Source organism: Symphalangus syndactylus, chromosome 15 (genome assembly GCF_028878055.3).
Source record: "Symphalangus syndactylus isolate Jambi chromosome 15, NHGRI_mSymSyn1-v2.1_pri, whole genome shotgun sequence".
NCBI lineage: Eukaryota > Metazoa > Chordata > Mammalia > Primates > Hylobatidae > Symphalangus > Symphalangus syndactylus.
Genome location: NC_072437.2, coordinates 74,807,728 through 74,822,083, shown reverse-complemented (window position 1 = coordinate 74,822,083; position 14,356 = coordinate 74,807,728). Strand labels below are relative to the sequence as shown.

At 52.4% G+C, this 14,356-nt stretch overlaps 1 protein-coding gene across 2 annotated transcripts; it reads right to left on the bottom strand.

The window, feature by feature from the left end:
- Window positions 1-3,055: 3,055 nt before the first annotated feature.
- LOC129463906 (NUT family member 2F) lies at window positions 3,056-13,887 on the bottom strand. 2 transcript variants are annotated; one of them, XM_055244632.2, is made up of 7 exons: window positions 13,773-13,887; window positions 10,419-11,115; window positions 7,379-7,507; window positions 6,272-6,411; window positions 5,388-5,773; window positions 4,799-4,915; window positions 3,056-3,094 (listed from the first exon to the last, which is right to left on the bottom strand). In XM_055244632.2, exons 1-7 carry the CDS (start codon window positions 13,786-13,788, stop codon window positions 3,056-3,058), a joined length of 1,524 nt encoding a protein of 507 aa, XP_055100607.2. In that variant the 5' UTR covers window positions 13,789-13,887. The 2 variants fall into 2 exon arrangements, with proteins under 2 accessions (XP_055100607.2, XP_055100606.2); XM_055244631.2 differs by lacking the exon at window positions 3,056-3,094 and adding an exon at window positions 3,599-4,437 and having other exon boundaries at window positions 13,773-13,886.
- Window positions 13,888-14,356: the final 469 nt, after the last annotated feature.

Below are 14,356 nucleotides of genomic sequence, written 5' to 3'. Positions count from 1 at the left end.
TATAACTCTTATTTTTAAATTCCATTGAGTTTTTAAATAGTTGATTCACCAAAATAAATACACTTAGAAAAAGCAACTCACATCTCCTTATATGTAAATTTAGTTCCACTTGTGATTTTCACTTTTATCCTTAAAAATTTTATATCCTGGGCTGTGTGCGATGGCTCACGCATGTAATCCCAGCACTTTGGGAGGCCGAGGCGAGTGGATTACACAAGGTCAGGAGTTTGAGACCAGCCTGGCCAACATGGTGAACCCCCTTCTCTACTAAAAACACAGAAAATTAGCTGAGCCCTGTGGTGGGCGCCAGTAATCCCAACTACTCAGGAGGCTGAGGCAGGAGAATCACTTGAACCTGGGAGGCAGAGGTTGCAGTGAGCCAAGATCGCACCACTGTACTCCAGCCTGGGCAACAAGAGCAAAACTCCATCTCAAAAAATAAAAAACCTGCACATTGTGCACATGTACCCTAAAACTTAAAGTACCATAAAAAAAATACATGTATTTTGACTCAACTTTTTGTTTCATCTGCTATGTTTTAAAAATTATAAGACAACTAGATTAAAGCATGAAACTAAAATTGCCAACAAAAAAAATAAAAAAAGGAAAAAAGAAAATAAAAAATTAAAGTGCTATATCCTTCTCACTTATGCATGACCATTATAGTATCTTATTTAATGGAATTGCATCTAAGAATGAAAATATTTCAAAGAAACAATCCAAGAATTAATCCTGGAAGGGTGCACTGAACTGGGTTGAAGGAACATGGCTTTTGAATCATGCAGATATAGGCTTATATTCCAACTTTTCTGTACTCCTGTGACCTTGCACAAGTTACTTCACCTGTTTTAGCTCTAAGTTCAGTATGTAAAATTAAGGGTGATAATTCCATAACTAACTTGGTTGTTAGAAGAATTACATCAGGGAAATAACTAATGGATGCTAGGCTTAATATTGGAGTGGCAGAATAATCTGTACAACAAACCCCCATGATACAAGTTTGCCTATATAACAAACCTGCATATGTACTATTGAACTTAAAATTTAAATAAAAGAGAATTAGAAATAATATAATGTGAATCACATGACGTATAGTAGATTGTTATTGTTATTGTTGTTAAATGAAATGAATTATGGCCTAAGGCTTTCACAGGCTTAGATGCTTCCTTAAACTATTCCAATATAGTAACCACTAGTGACATACTGAAACTGATTCTTGTGATATCACTATCACTGAAATGGAATATTTATTTTAAAAATCCACTTTATGAGTAATAAGTGTTGACATAAAAATGCCAGAAAGCCAGTATTTATCAATTATACCCTCACATTTATTAGACTGAAATGGAAACTTTATTTAAATTTTAATAAGTTTATAATAGGAAGCACATAGCTTTTAATTTTACCACTTCCTACTTTTGGTCATCAATAATTGATTCAATAAGGCAAGTGCTCTAATTCAGTAAGTCCAAATCCTGAATGCATTTTTTTCAGAAAGCTAGTTTTACTCTGAAAATATAATAAATATTAACTGTGAGCAAAAGAAGGAGGCTTACATACTTAAGTCAATCCTGATTGTATGTATATAATGGAAATCAAACAACTTTGTGACAGCATCATTAAACTCTATGGAACTTGCAATCGTTGTGTTATTCTTGTAGAATTCTTTTTGGCACAGCTCCCAGTAGTGTTGACATTAACATGGGTCATTTGTGTTATGACATTTTATGATGTGAGGATGCAGGTATGGAAGAATAATTTTGACATTAAAGCCACACCATTCAGATTTATTTGCTCTTTATCTGCAAATACATGCCTAACAGGATATGTTGACTGTGATAAAATGACTTAACATTTAGAAAGTGACAGTATGGTTAATAAAATTGAGTCATTAATTCAAGATATGTGCATATGTTTCATCATGGAAATATATGTATTCAAATGCAAAATAATCATAAATGTTATCAGCTTCCCCATTTAAATTTGATAATACTGTAGGTAAGAACTTTTGTACACGTGAAATATCTACTCTGCAATAAATGAGCAGCTTACGTTTAGGGATTAAGCTAGAATTTTTTGAGAAACAAATTTTTGGAGATTAAGTTTAGCATTTAATAACTAATTGCACCTAATTATGTTTTGATCCACCCAATGTGAACTTGGAAAAAATATTCAAATAGAAAACCTAGTATGTAAAAGTTTAATCACATCAATTAGGAAAGTAAACTCTTTATAAAACTACTGACAAGATGTAAAATCTACTGAAAAGACATAAAGGTAAATATTGTCTTATGCACTGATGAAGTTAGGCCTTGAGGTGGATTCAAAATGAAAAGAATAAAACAAGTCTTCATAACAATCTCAGCCTTTAAAATGAAAAAAATGCATTTTTCTTGTCCTCAATTTTACCTAGGGTTTACTCTCTGGTGGACACTTTGGAATACTCAAATAAATAGCACGTAGGCTCCCTCCTCAAGAAGCTCCCATTTTAATGGTTCCCTGATATTTTCCTCCAGTTCTCAGTAACATTTGATAGAAGTGACCACTTACATACTGAAATTCTGTCTTGGCTTTGGGCACAAGAAAATATTCCAGTTTCTTCATATGTCTCTGAGTTGTATGTTTTGTTTTACTCTAGAGGATTTCAACTTAATGGAGACGTCATCTCATTGCATTTCTACATAGGCTGTAGGTTGGCTAATCTTGCTGAGGAGTGGTGTTACATAAAATTAGATCTTATTTAAATCTATACCAATTTGACTGTAATGAAGATTCACAGAAGTAGGATGTGAATGAGGACAGGAAGTGTGTGAAAATCAAAAAGAAAGGTTTATGTTTTATTTCCCAACAAAGGAACTTTATGTAGGCAGTATGATTTCTACTACTAACTTAGACTGACCCAGGGCCATGTCAATAGACCGAGCAGAACAAAAGCCAGCCAGCTCTCTCCAGCCCAGGATTTTCCAGGGATACTGATAACAATGGGAGGCACCGAGAAGCCTCCCTAAAGCAGACGGGGCCTTGTGAGTGGGTGGTGGGAGGGATCAGGGCTTCCTCAGCATCTGTCAGTCCCCAGAGCATCTGAAGGGGCCCCCTATACTAGGAGGAAAGAGTAGAGCTGGCCCCTGTGGGTTCCCAGTGCCTGGCCTCTCCCAGATCCTCAGCCCTCCCTCACAGACACCCTCCACGGAGCAGCACAGCGCGGAGGGCAGAGGCAGCAGCCCCGAGAGCATTTTCCAACACAACTACATTTATTCCATTTACACACAAGGCCCCCAAGGCACTGCTTCCCACCCCCCAGCCCCTTCCCCCCAGGCCCTCCCTTCCTGCCCTCCCTGTTCAGCCACCCTCTCCCTCCCCTCCCTCCCCTACCCTCCTCCCTTCCTGCCCTCCCCATTCAGCCACCCTCTCCCTCCCCTCCCTCCCCTACCCTCCTCCCTTCCTGCCCTTCCCTACCCTCCTCCCTTCCTGCCCTCCGCATTCTGCCACCCTCTCCCTCCCCTCCCTCCCCTACCCTCCAAAGCTAAGGACCAGCAAGATCAGCACTGGAGGAGAAGCAGCCTTTGCTTTGGGGCACTGGGTGCCATGAGGTTCCGAGAGTTCAGAGCCCCACCCTTGGGGATTGGCACCAGAGAGCCTGCCCCGTGGCGGCCCCTACTGGCTACAATGCCGCTTCTTCTTCCTCCTGGAGACCAAGGGGTCACCCTTTCTCTTTTGAGACTGTGAGGGGCCACCCAGCCCCCAAGCCAGGGATTGCTCCCCAGAGACCCTGAGCCCAGGCCCTGGGTGGGGCGTCTTTTCAGCAGGAGATGGGCTTCCAAACAGAGGTTGCTTCTTGGATTTGGTGGCAGCCCAGGGTGCTGGGCTGAGGTCTCTTCTTTGGGAAGATGGTGACTGAAGAGCTCCCCGGGGTCCTCGCCCTTCTGGGCTGAGAGGGCCCGAGGAAGGGACAGGGCTCTGGGACAGCCTCCAGGGCCGCAGCCTATGGTGGGAACCCACGACATAGACCATGCCAGGGATTTCCCTCTCCTCACTTGACCCCTTAGCCAGCCCGTGTGACTCCCTGACAGGAGATCCTCCAGGGAGATCCAAGGCGTCCTTGGTCTCCAGGCCAGGGCAGGTGGGTCTGTGGTCCTGGGGAGGAGAGGTTGTCCGGGCAGCCCTCAGCCCAGGGGAATCCTGACAACCCCAAAGCACAGCAGGGTCTTTGGACCGGGCCATGCCAGTGTTCACTCTGCCCTGTCCCTGAGGGTCCCGGGCAGCCATCTGTGGTGAGGAGGTTTCCACACTGACCCTTTTTTGGGGGTCAGAGAAGTCTCTTGCTGCTCCTTGGCCAGCTGCAAACTTAGGACTTGAGTCCATCCGGGCCGTGCCATGTCTAGGGGCTGCCCTCACATGCCATTTCTCATTCAAGGAGAGGAGGCGCTTCTCCACTAGCTGCAGGAGGAAAGGGGGCACTTACTGGTGCTGCCCCAGGTGTGAGCAGGGCCTAGGATGGTGGAGACCAGGGCACTTGGGCTGGAGGCAGGGAAGCCTGAGGCACCTGGGCTTCGTGTCAAAGGGAGAGGGTGTGGCTCTGCTGGGCATCCCGTTGGGCCTCACTGCAGCTTGCATCCTGACTCCCTTCCCTGGCTCCTCTCCATCCCACTCCCTCTGAACTTGCATCTTCCCACCCCGGAGTGGCTCCCCAAGAAGCTGAGCATCCCCAGTAGGGTGGGGTTAGACAATCGGGTGGGCCTTGTGTGCCGGGTCCGTCCTGCCCCGGGGTACCTGGGTTCCCCTCCCTCCGCTGCTCTACCTGGGCAACGGTGAGTTCTTCCTCCTGCTCCAGCTCCTGGCTTAGGGCCAATAAATCCATCTCTGGGTCTGGGGAAAGTAATTCTTCCAGGAATCGGCAGTGAATGACGGCCTCCACCTGGAAACAGAAGGAAGAAGGTGTGAACTTCCTGGGCAGGGAGTAACCTGGAGCCAAGGACACCCTTGGAGATGCAGAAAGCGGGGAGGGCCCCGTCCCCACCCTCCTGGGGCTGTCTCATATCACGGCGACCACCAGCTACACACACAGAACACAGACCTGGTAGCATACACACATACAGACAGACACACAAACCACACACAAACACACAGACCCACGTACGACACAGGAAAAGACACAGACACAAGTAACATACACATTCACACCCACACAGACACACAGCAACAAATCACAGACACAAACACTCAGCAACACATAGACACACACAATCACATACACAGACACTCAAATCTACAGAAACACACCCACCCACCCCCCTGCTGAGTAGCTAAGGAACAGAGCTTAATTCCAAGGGCCTGAGAGTGCCACCCCCCTGGAATCCTACAGACCCCAGGACTCCAGGCAAGCCCACCTTAGTGACAAAGTCTTCCTGGGAACACAGCTTGTCAATGTAGCTCAGGAGGCCGGGGTCTGAGGTCATCCCGTTCTCTTCCTGCGGCTGCTCGACTTTGCCCTTTTCCCATTGTCCCTCGGGCTCCCCTGTGGCCCCAAGGTGAGACCCCAGCAGCTCCTCCATGATGTCCACATACTCCTGCACCACTTCAGGGGGGATCTCCTCAGGGACCTTGGTCTCCGCTGGTCTCTGGAGCCTGGGTGGTGGCAGGTGGGCCTTGGTCTCCGCTGGTCTCTGGAGCCTGGGTGGTGGCAGGTGGGCCTTGGTCTCCGCTGGCCTCTGGGGCCTGGGTGGTGGCAGGCAGGCAGTCGAGGCCTTGGGGCCAGCCTTGCTGGGAAGGTACTCTGAGGCAGAGAGGGAGGAGGCCGGGTGTGATGAGGGCCGCTCCTCCTGCCTGCACCACACAGGGGAGGGCAGGGCTTGGGGATATGAAGTGGGTTCCAGCTGGGTCAGGACCACCTGAACCACAGCGCCCCGGAGGAGACGCCGCAGGAGGGGCACATCTGAGACAGCATCGCTTGGGAGGAAGTTTGGAGCCACCGATATGCCGTGTACTCTCCCGCTCATCCCTGCTTCCTGGGCAGAGCATACATGGAGTTTTGGACAGGCAGGGGGAGACAGTAAGTAGGAAACTTGACCTGGTCAATACCCCACTTCGTGATCACGGGCCACCCATGAAGTAGGTATTGCCCTGGTCAATACCCAACATACACTCCCAGAAGCTGTCCTGTTGGAGGGAGCAAATCCCCCTCTTGAAGGGAAGCATGGGATGTGGGGACAGTGGCCTCCCTTGGCCCCTTTGGCCTTTGCCATGGCTCTTATGGGAACGTGAGAAGCTGTACCTGGCTGCTTGACCACCTCAGAGGCCGGGGGTCCTTGAGGTTCAAGCCTCAGCAGGGCTGGAGGAGGCGGGCACTGGGGCCCCTTCATCCACTGCGACTTCCAGATCTGCATCTCCTCCTCAGCCTCAAACTCCAGGAACCTGGGGGTGAAGGAGGCACAGGCCATGCTGAGAAGATCCAGGCCCCCTTCCCCCAGGACCAGGCAGTGGCCAATGGTAGGGATGGGAAGGAGTGCCTCGGGCGGGCTGTCCAGACCCTCACTGGGTCCCATCCCCCAGGCCCAGGAGGGAGCTGCTCCCAGAGTTGTGGGCTCACCCTCCCTCACCCGGGCCCTGCAGAGCCCATGATGTCAACGGGGCTTCCTGACTCAAGTCAGGGCCACAAGGCCCAGGAGGGTCCCGGGGACCCGTCCTCCAGGTTTCGGCTGGCCAGGGGTGGGGTTGATGGCAGAAGGCATCAGGGATGATGCCCAGATGCAGGAGTCCTGAGGCTGGGACTGTGGGCCCCTGAAGGATAATTCAGGAGCACGAGGCCTGGGAGACCCCTGGTCAGGAGGAAGCAAAAGCTGAACCCAGAGGGCAGGGCCCCTTTCCCCTGAGGCTGCTGTCTGTCTGTCTTCATGGAGGGGACTGCCCAGGAGCAAAGGCAGTGAGGCCAGAGAGGGGTCTCATGGTGTCCCGGGTACAGGTCTCCCCGACCCAACTCCCTGGCCAGGCTGGGATGGGAGAAAACTGACTTCTGGCCGCTGCTGTAAGGAGCCTGCCTCCCACTCTGCCTATAGCCACTAGTGCCCCTTCTCCCCATCCCCACAGCTGGAGGTGACCCCCTTTGGGCTGCGATGCTGGCTGCCCCTGCCGTGACCTCCCGTGTCAAGACAGGGGTTGGCCCCAGGCCAGGCAAGGGGTGCTTCCCAAGAGGGCAGGACAGAGACCCCAGAGCCCTCCAGGTGGCAGGAGCAGCTTCATGAGGGAGCCAGGGGCCCAGGGTGTCCTGTGTTTGTCCACACCCTCCTCATGCTCCACGCTGAGAAGCCACCACAGCCACTGGGCCTCTGTCATTCACTCTCACCCTGCCACACAGGCCCTGCCCCCAGGACCCCAGACTCACTTTTCGGCCATCTCATAGAATTTCATCCGGTCAAAGTTGCTCGTGTGCTGCCATTCCCACATGGCCTGCCACAGTCCCTCCTCCAGGGTCATGGTGGGCTTCCGCTGGGCCAGGGATCGGAGAACTGGGCTGTAAACCAGTGCAGTCAGTCCCAGTCTGTAAGCCCACCCTCCATCCCGAGCCCACCTGGTCCCAACACCTGGCCCCTGTCCTCCCCACACCTGTCCTGCCATCTGTCCTTGTCCTGTTCTCCCCCATGTGGGCTCCTCAGGCCCCAGGACATGCCCCCAAGATCAAACATCAACACAAGCTACTGAGTGGCCTCTCCGACTGCCCCTCAAGTCCTCGGTGTTATGATGTTGAGAAGTGACCTGAGTACTATGGGTGGAACATGTGTGTCCCCAACATTCCTGTGCTGAAGCCCTCAGCGCCAGTGTTTCAGTATTTGGAGGCAATCAGGGTTAGAGCAGATCATGAGCGTGGGTCCCAGTCATGGAATCCGAGCCCTGATAAGGGCAGGAGGAGGCACCAGGCTCTTCCTCTCAGCCATAAGAGGACACAGCCAGAGGCAGCTCTCTCCAGCCAGGAAGAGGGCCCTGATCAGACACCAAATCTGCTGTCACCTTGATCTGGGACTTCTGGCCTCTGGAACTGGGAGACATGAATGTGTCTTGATTAAGCACCCAGTCTATGGGATTTGTTACGGCAGAGCCTGAGCTGACTGAGACAGCACGCACACAGAATGACCTGGGAGCAAGGGTTAAAGTGCAGGTTCCAGGGCCACAGGACTGAGCATTTAACCAGCTTCCTGGGGACTCTGGAACAAGGCAGCCCCTGGGGACACAGCTTCAGGGTCCTGGAGCTTGAGGAGCAGGAGCACACGTCCAGAACCAAAGCAGAGCAGTGTCCAAGCCACTGCAAGCAGCAGGTACAGCTTCCCACATTCCCACAGGAGCCAAGGCAAAGGCCTGTGAGCCCCAGGCAGCTCCACTCCAAGAATCAGGGTCCCCAGTGCACCACGACTCCGCTCCAAGGGGGGATGCCACCAGTTCCAGGGTGCGGGGGCAGCGAGATTGTTGGGGAGGAAGATGGGACCGCCTTCACCTACACCCCAAGCAGGGGACTCCCCTAGGGGAACGGCCAGTGTGTTGCACGGTGCATGTGCTCAAGTTCCTGTTTGCTCATCAGTGGGAAACACAGGGTCACAGACGTGCCGCAGGGCGGAGAGAGGCAGGGACTGGGAATGAAGCCACAAACTCTCGCAGATGCTGACGTTGCTGCCTCACCGTCACCACAGTGCACGGCCCTGGGCTGCTGGGCTCGTGGTGCACTCAGAGCTATCACTGGTGCTCGTGGCTTTGGGGAGCACTCTCCTAGATGGCCTAGTCCTGACAATGATAGTAATGGGGACAGTAATCATAATTGCTGTCATGTAATGTGTCATAGTATGTGCCAGGCACTGTGCTACGCATGTCATTTGTGAGCTCAAGTCATCTCTTTGCCATCCTCTGAATGAAGCACCATTGTCCTTTTTTCTAGGGGGGATTGCGGGTGAGGATGCAAATACCTGCCCAGCATCGACACTAGTGCAGGTCCCAAGACCATCCCCCGTGCAGGCTCCACCATCACTGTGCTAACTGGACCGCGGCAGAACAGTGTGGGTGTGTGCCAGGTTCCTGCTGGGCCCCGCAGCTCCTCCCCCCAGCCCTATGTGATGTGCCCCTGGCCATTGACACTCAGTTTGAGGGAAGGCACTGGGGTGTACACTCAAAGACCTAAACCCAGGGCGGGTGCGGTGGCTCACGTCTGCAATCTCAGCACTTTGGGAGGCTGAGGTGGGTGGATCACAAGGTCAGGAGTTCAAGACCAGCCTGCTCAACATAGTGAAACCCCGTCTCTACTAAAAAATACAAAAAATAGCCGGGCATGGTGGCGGGCACCTGTAATCCCAGGTACTCGGGAGGCTGAGGCAGGAGAATCGCTTGAACCCAGGAGGCAGAGGTTGCGGTGAGCCAAGATCACACCATTGCACTCCAGCCTGGGTGACAGTGCGAGACTCCATCTCAAACAAACAAACAAAAAAGACCTAAACCCAAACCATGGCTCACGTCACACCAAGAACCCTCTCTGACCTGGGTCTTCTGTAAACATTTTTGTGAAAATTATTGAAAGTAAAAGCCGGGCACGGTGGCTCATGCCTGTAATCCCAGCACTTTGGGAGGCCGAGGCGGGCGGATCACCAGGGTAGGAGATGGAGACCATCCTGGCTAACACGGTGAAACCCCGTCTCTACTAAAAATACAAAAAAAATAGCCGGGCGTGGTGGCGGGCACCTGTAGTCCCAGCTACTAGGAGGCTGAGGCAGGAGAATGACGTGAACCTGGGAGGTAGAGCTTGCAGTGAGCCGAGATCGCGCCACTGCACTCCAGCCTGGGAGACAGAGTGAGACTCCATCTCAAAAAAAAAAAAAAAAAAAAAGAAAAGAAAAGAAAAGAAAGTAAGTATTGGGGCCAGGCATGATGGCTCATGCCTGTAATCTCAGCACTTTGAGAGGCTGAGGCGGGCAGATCACCTGAGGTCGGGAGTTCGAGACCAGCCTGACCAACATGGAGAAACCCCATCTCTACTAATACAAAATTAGCCAGGCATGGTGGCGCATGCCTGTAATCCCAACTACTCAGGAAGCTAAGGCAGCAGAATCACTTGAACCCGGGAGGCGGAGGTTGTGATGAGCTGAGATCACGCCATTGCACTCCAGCCTGGGCAACAAGAGTGAAAGTCCATCTCAAAAAAAAAAAAAAAAAAAGTGAGGATTGGCTGGACTCATGGGACAGTGACAGACAGTTGACATGAGGCCCCTGACAGTCTGTCCTGAGCCGCAGCCAGATTAATGTTGCTGAAAATGTACCTTTCCATAGCATAACCCATCACCCTCACAACCGCCCTGCAAGCTCCCCTGAACAGCGTGACCTCCTGTCCATCCAGCAGCCTCTTTACAAGTGAGCTGCAGGACAAGCTCCAGTGCCCCGAGGATACTCACATGAGGAAGCAGGAAAGCGCTTCGGTGTCAGGACTCTGGGGAAGGTGCCTCCGGGCCAGGGGCTTGTAGTGCTGCCAGAGTCGGAAGTTCTCATAGACACTCTTGAGTTTACAGGAGTCATCTGGCGGGGCCTTGGCCTGGGAGGGAGCCAGGCTGCCCTCTCCATGAGCCCCTTGTGGCCATGGCCCAGCATTCCCTGGGGACACAATGGAGGCCACCTGGGCAGCCGGTGGTGGTGGTGGAAGAGGAAGGCCGTGGGACGAGCCTCCCTCGAAGGCCTGGGTGCCCCCAACCACCTGGGCAGATGTAACGGGCACCCCAGGAGCAGCTGCCAGGAGTAGGGGAGGTGGACACACGACACCTCCACAGAGGGTGCCTGGAGCCTGCCAGACGAGGGGGGCCTGAGTTAGGATCAAGGTCTGTGCCTGAGGGGCCGTCACAGGCCCCACTTCTGTCCACAACTGGACAAAGACGTTGGAAGCCCCGGCCCCACTCAGGCCTCGGCCATCCTGTCCTGTCACCAGAGGTGTGCTGGGGAAGGCAGACAGCACCAGAGGGCCACCTGGAGGAACCGCTGCAGTCACGAGGGGCGGCCCGTGTGCTGGGCCGGGAGCGGGTGTGGCAAAGGGCAGAGCAGTGAACACAGACAGGGGGGTGCCAGGGTTCACAGTCACGCCTGGTCCCAGCACTGGGTATGCTGTGGAGACAAAGGAAAGAGGTGAATGAGCTGGGGTCTCCAGCTCCGCACTAGTCACTGGGGAATCAGAGGGGAGTCCCAACAAGTGAGGGTGTGTGACAGGGAAGCTCTGCAGCTTGCAAGTGTCCCTGAGTGTGCATCAGATGCTCTGTTCCTCCACGGGAGAGTCGCTCCACTAGAGAGCCTGGCCCCAGCCACCAAGACTCCCTGACCCTTGTCTCCCAAGAAGCAACAGCCAAGGCTCTGCTGTCTCTGAGGGTCTCCCTCGGGTGTCCCTGGCAGACTGCACCAGCCTCACAAGCATCTCCCAAGCCATGGGTCAGGGATGAGTCTCTTGGCGGCTTGGTGGCTCTCAGCGTGCTCAGCAGCAGGTGAGGGGCCTACCCCAGGGCAGTGCTCGGCACTCAGAAGGCTGACAGGAAGCCAGAAGTTTCCGAATATTATGGCCCCATCTCCTCTTCAGTCTTCCTTTCCCTGAAGCTCTTGTAAACCCCTTTCTTTCCTAGCTCAACACAACAAAAGAAAACCACTGGATAGGTCAGGTGTGCTGGTTCATGCCTGTAATCCCAGCACTTTGGGAGGCCGAGGCAGGTGGATCACCTGAGGTCAGGAGTTGAAGACCAGTCTGGCCAATGCAGTGAAACCCCATCTCTACTAAAATACAAAAATTAGCTGATGGTGCATGCCTGTAATCCCGGCTACTCAGGAGGCTGAGACAGGAGAATTGCTTGAACCCAGGAGGCAGAGGCTGCAGTGAGCCGAGATCGTGCCACTTCATTCCAGCCCGGGTGACAGAGCGAGACTCCGTCTCAAAAAAAAAAAAATAGAAAACCACTGGATGGAAACTCACCCAAGCCAGCGCCCTAGGAACCCTGAAGATAACCCATAACACATCACGCCCAGCATGCAAGCCATTGTCCTGGCACCACCCACACAAGTGTTAAATAGGGGTCAGATTCAGGCCACCCATTCCTCAGTGCTCAGTGGTCCCAGCTGCTACTCAGGAAGCTCAGTTCCCAGGGAGCAGATCTGAGAAGCAATGGTATTGTGTAGCCAGCAACAGCTGCACATGATTAGAACACAGCCAGCAAATGGTGAGCAGCAGGGCTATCAGGGGAGGTGTCCAGGGATTTTCTTTTTTTTTTTTTTTTTTTTTTTTTTTGAGATGGAGTCTCGCTCTGTCACCCAGGCTGGAGTGCAGTGGCGTGATCTTGGCTCACTGCAACCTCTGCCTCCCAGGTTCAAGCGATTCTCCTGCCTCAGCCTCCTGAGTAGCTGGGATTACAGGTGCCCACCACCACGCCCAGCTAATTTTTGTATTTTTAGTAGAGACGGGGTTTCACCATATTGGTCAGGCTGGTTTTGAACTCCTGACCTTGTGATCCACCCGCCTTGGCCTCCCAAAGTGCTGGGATTACAGGCGTGAGCCACCACGCCCAGCCAGGGATTTTCACATCTATTGGTCATGTTACACTAGATAGTGGGACACGAAGCCCATCTCTGGTCCTTCTCCTTTGAGCTCCCAATAACTGAAAATAGTGACCAACCAAGAACCAGGGGTTCTTGGGCCACAGGCCAGGTGAGGCAAAGTTGTCTGGAACTCATCCCTGTTCACTAGGACCTCATGCAGTCTCTAGTCAAGGGGAATAAGGGATACAGCACATGCACCTCATCAGTCAGGACACACATCCTAATTTGAATAATAATAATAATAATAATAATAGGACTGTCTTCCTATTTGTGCGCTACTCTCTTTCCTCTACTGAAAAGGAAACCAGCCTTTTCAGACCCTTCCACTGAGAACCAGCAAGAATCCACACCTGTCCCCCGTTCATGAGGTAGTATAAATGGAACAGGAGCAAATTCTTCACCTCCACAGTAACACAAAGTGCAGAGGACGGGCCATGAGCTAGCTGACAAGAGGAGGTGGGTCTGAAGACCTGAGCTTCCACCAAAGGGCAAACAATTCAGAGCAACTCAGGAACCCTAGGCCCTGTGTTGCCTGAACTTCCCCATCTGCCCCCACCCCTGTTAAATCAAAGCCAACAGCTACCTGAACTGATGGAGAAGCCATCTCTGGGGAGGGAGCTGAGAGGCTCTGGGCTGTGGCAGTTACAGTGGCCCCCAGCCTCACCCACCCAGAGGCTGTCACTACATGCTCTGTCACAGCCAACCCACCCAACAGTTTTCTGGCTGAGACCACTTCTCCCCACTCCTCCCTAAGAACTAGAAAACTCCAGATCAAATCCCTCTAAACACTATAGAAGGGCACCTTCCAGGTGCCTGAAGACACAGCACAGGGCTCAGGCTTGCCTGTCATTCTCCCTGGGCCATCAGCACAACACGATCCCACCACTCCCTACAAACACAGCGATGTGACCTGTCCCCCTCTAGAAAGGATCAATCCATCCTCTCCATCCTTTCCACTACACGGTGTATTCCCCCAGGCATCTTGGTTCGCCTCTAAGGAGCCGTCCTCCCTAACCACAGACTCAGGGTGCCATGGCCATCCCCAGGTGTGATGTCCTTGGGGACATCCAGTGCTCCCTCCCTCAACATCAGCCCTAAAAGCTGTCCCCAGGGGCAGTTCAAATTTGAATTCCCAAAGAGTTGAGGCATGGCAGACTCGGATAATGCCCCCATCCCTACAGGCTCACCTCCATTTGAAGCCATCCCCTCAGGCTGGGCACTGACCACCGCTGTCTGGCAGTTTCCGCAAAGAAAAAAGTCAAGGGCAGGACCCAGAGAGTGACCTGACTCAGCAGATCCTCCTGAGTCCAAGTGGAGCAGGTAGAATTTGAATGTAAATAGGTTTGGAACACAAGACCCGAGACATTCTGCAGAGGGGGAGGGGCAGTGGGCAGTTGGGCTTGGCAGGGGTGGGGGACATTCTGTGAAGGGCTCTGGCCAGTAGGCAAGAACCTGAGGTTCCCTTCCAACTGGACAGCAGCAACACAGTTGGTGTGCACCTCTTTAGGCAACTTTTAAATTGTCCTTCTCACTCACAGCAAAAGCTTCTACCTGATGTCCCCTTTACTTCCATTCTTTATCAACAGACCTATTTTTGTGCCAATCAACCCAAGCTCCTTCCCACTTTGGCTCTTTCCCACTCTTGATGAATTTCAACAGGGGCTGCACTTACTTAACAAAATTCAGAACTCGTTTTCAGTCTGAGCAACACAGGGTTTCTTAGGATGGCAAAGGGACTGAGTGTTTGAAATCAGAATGGTCTCACCTGATC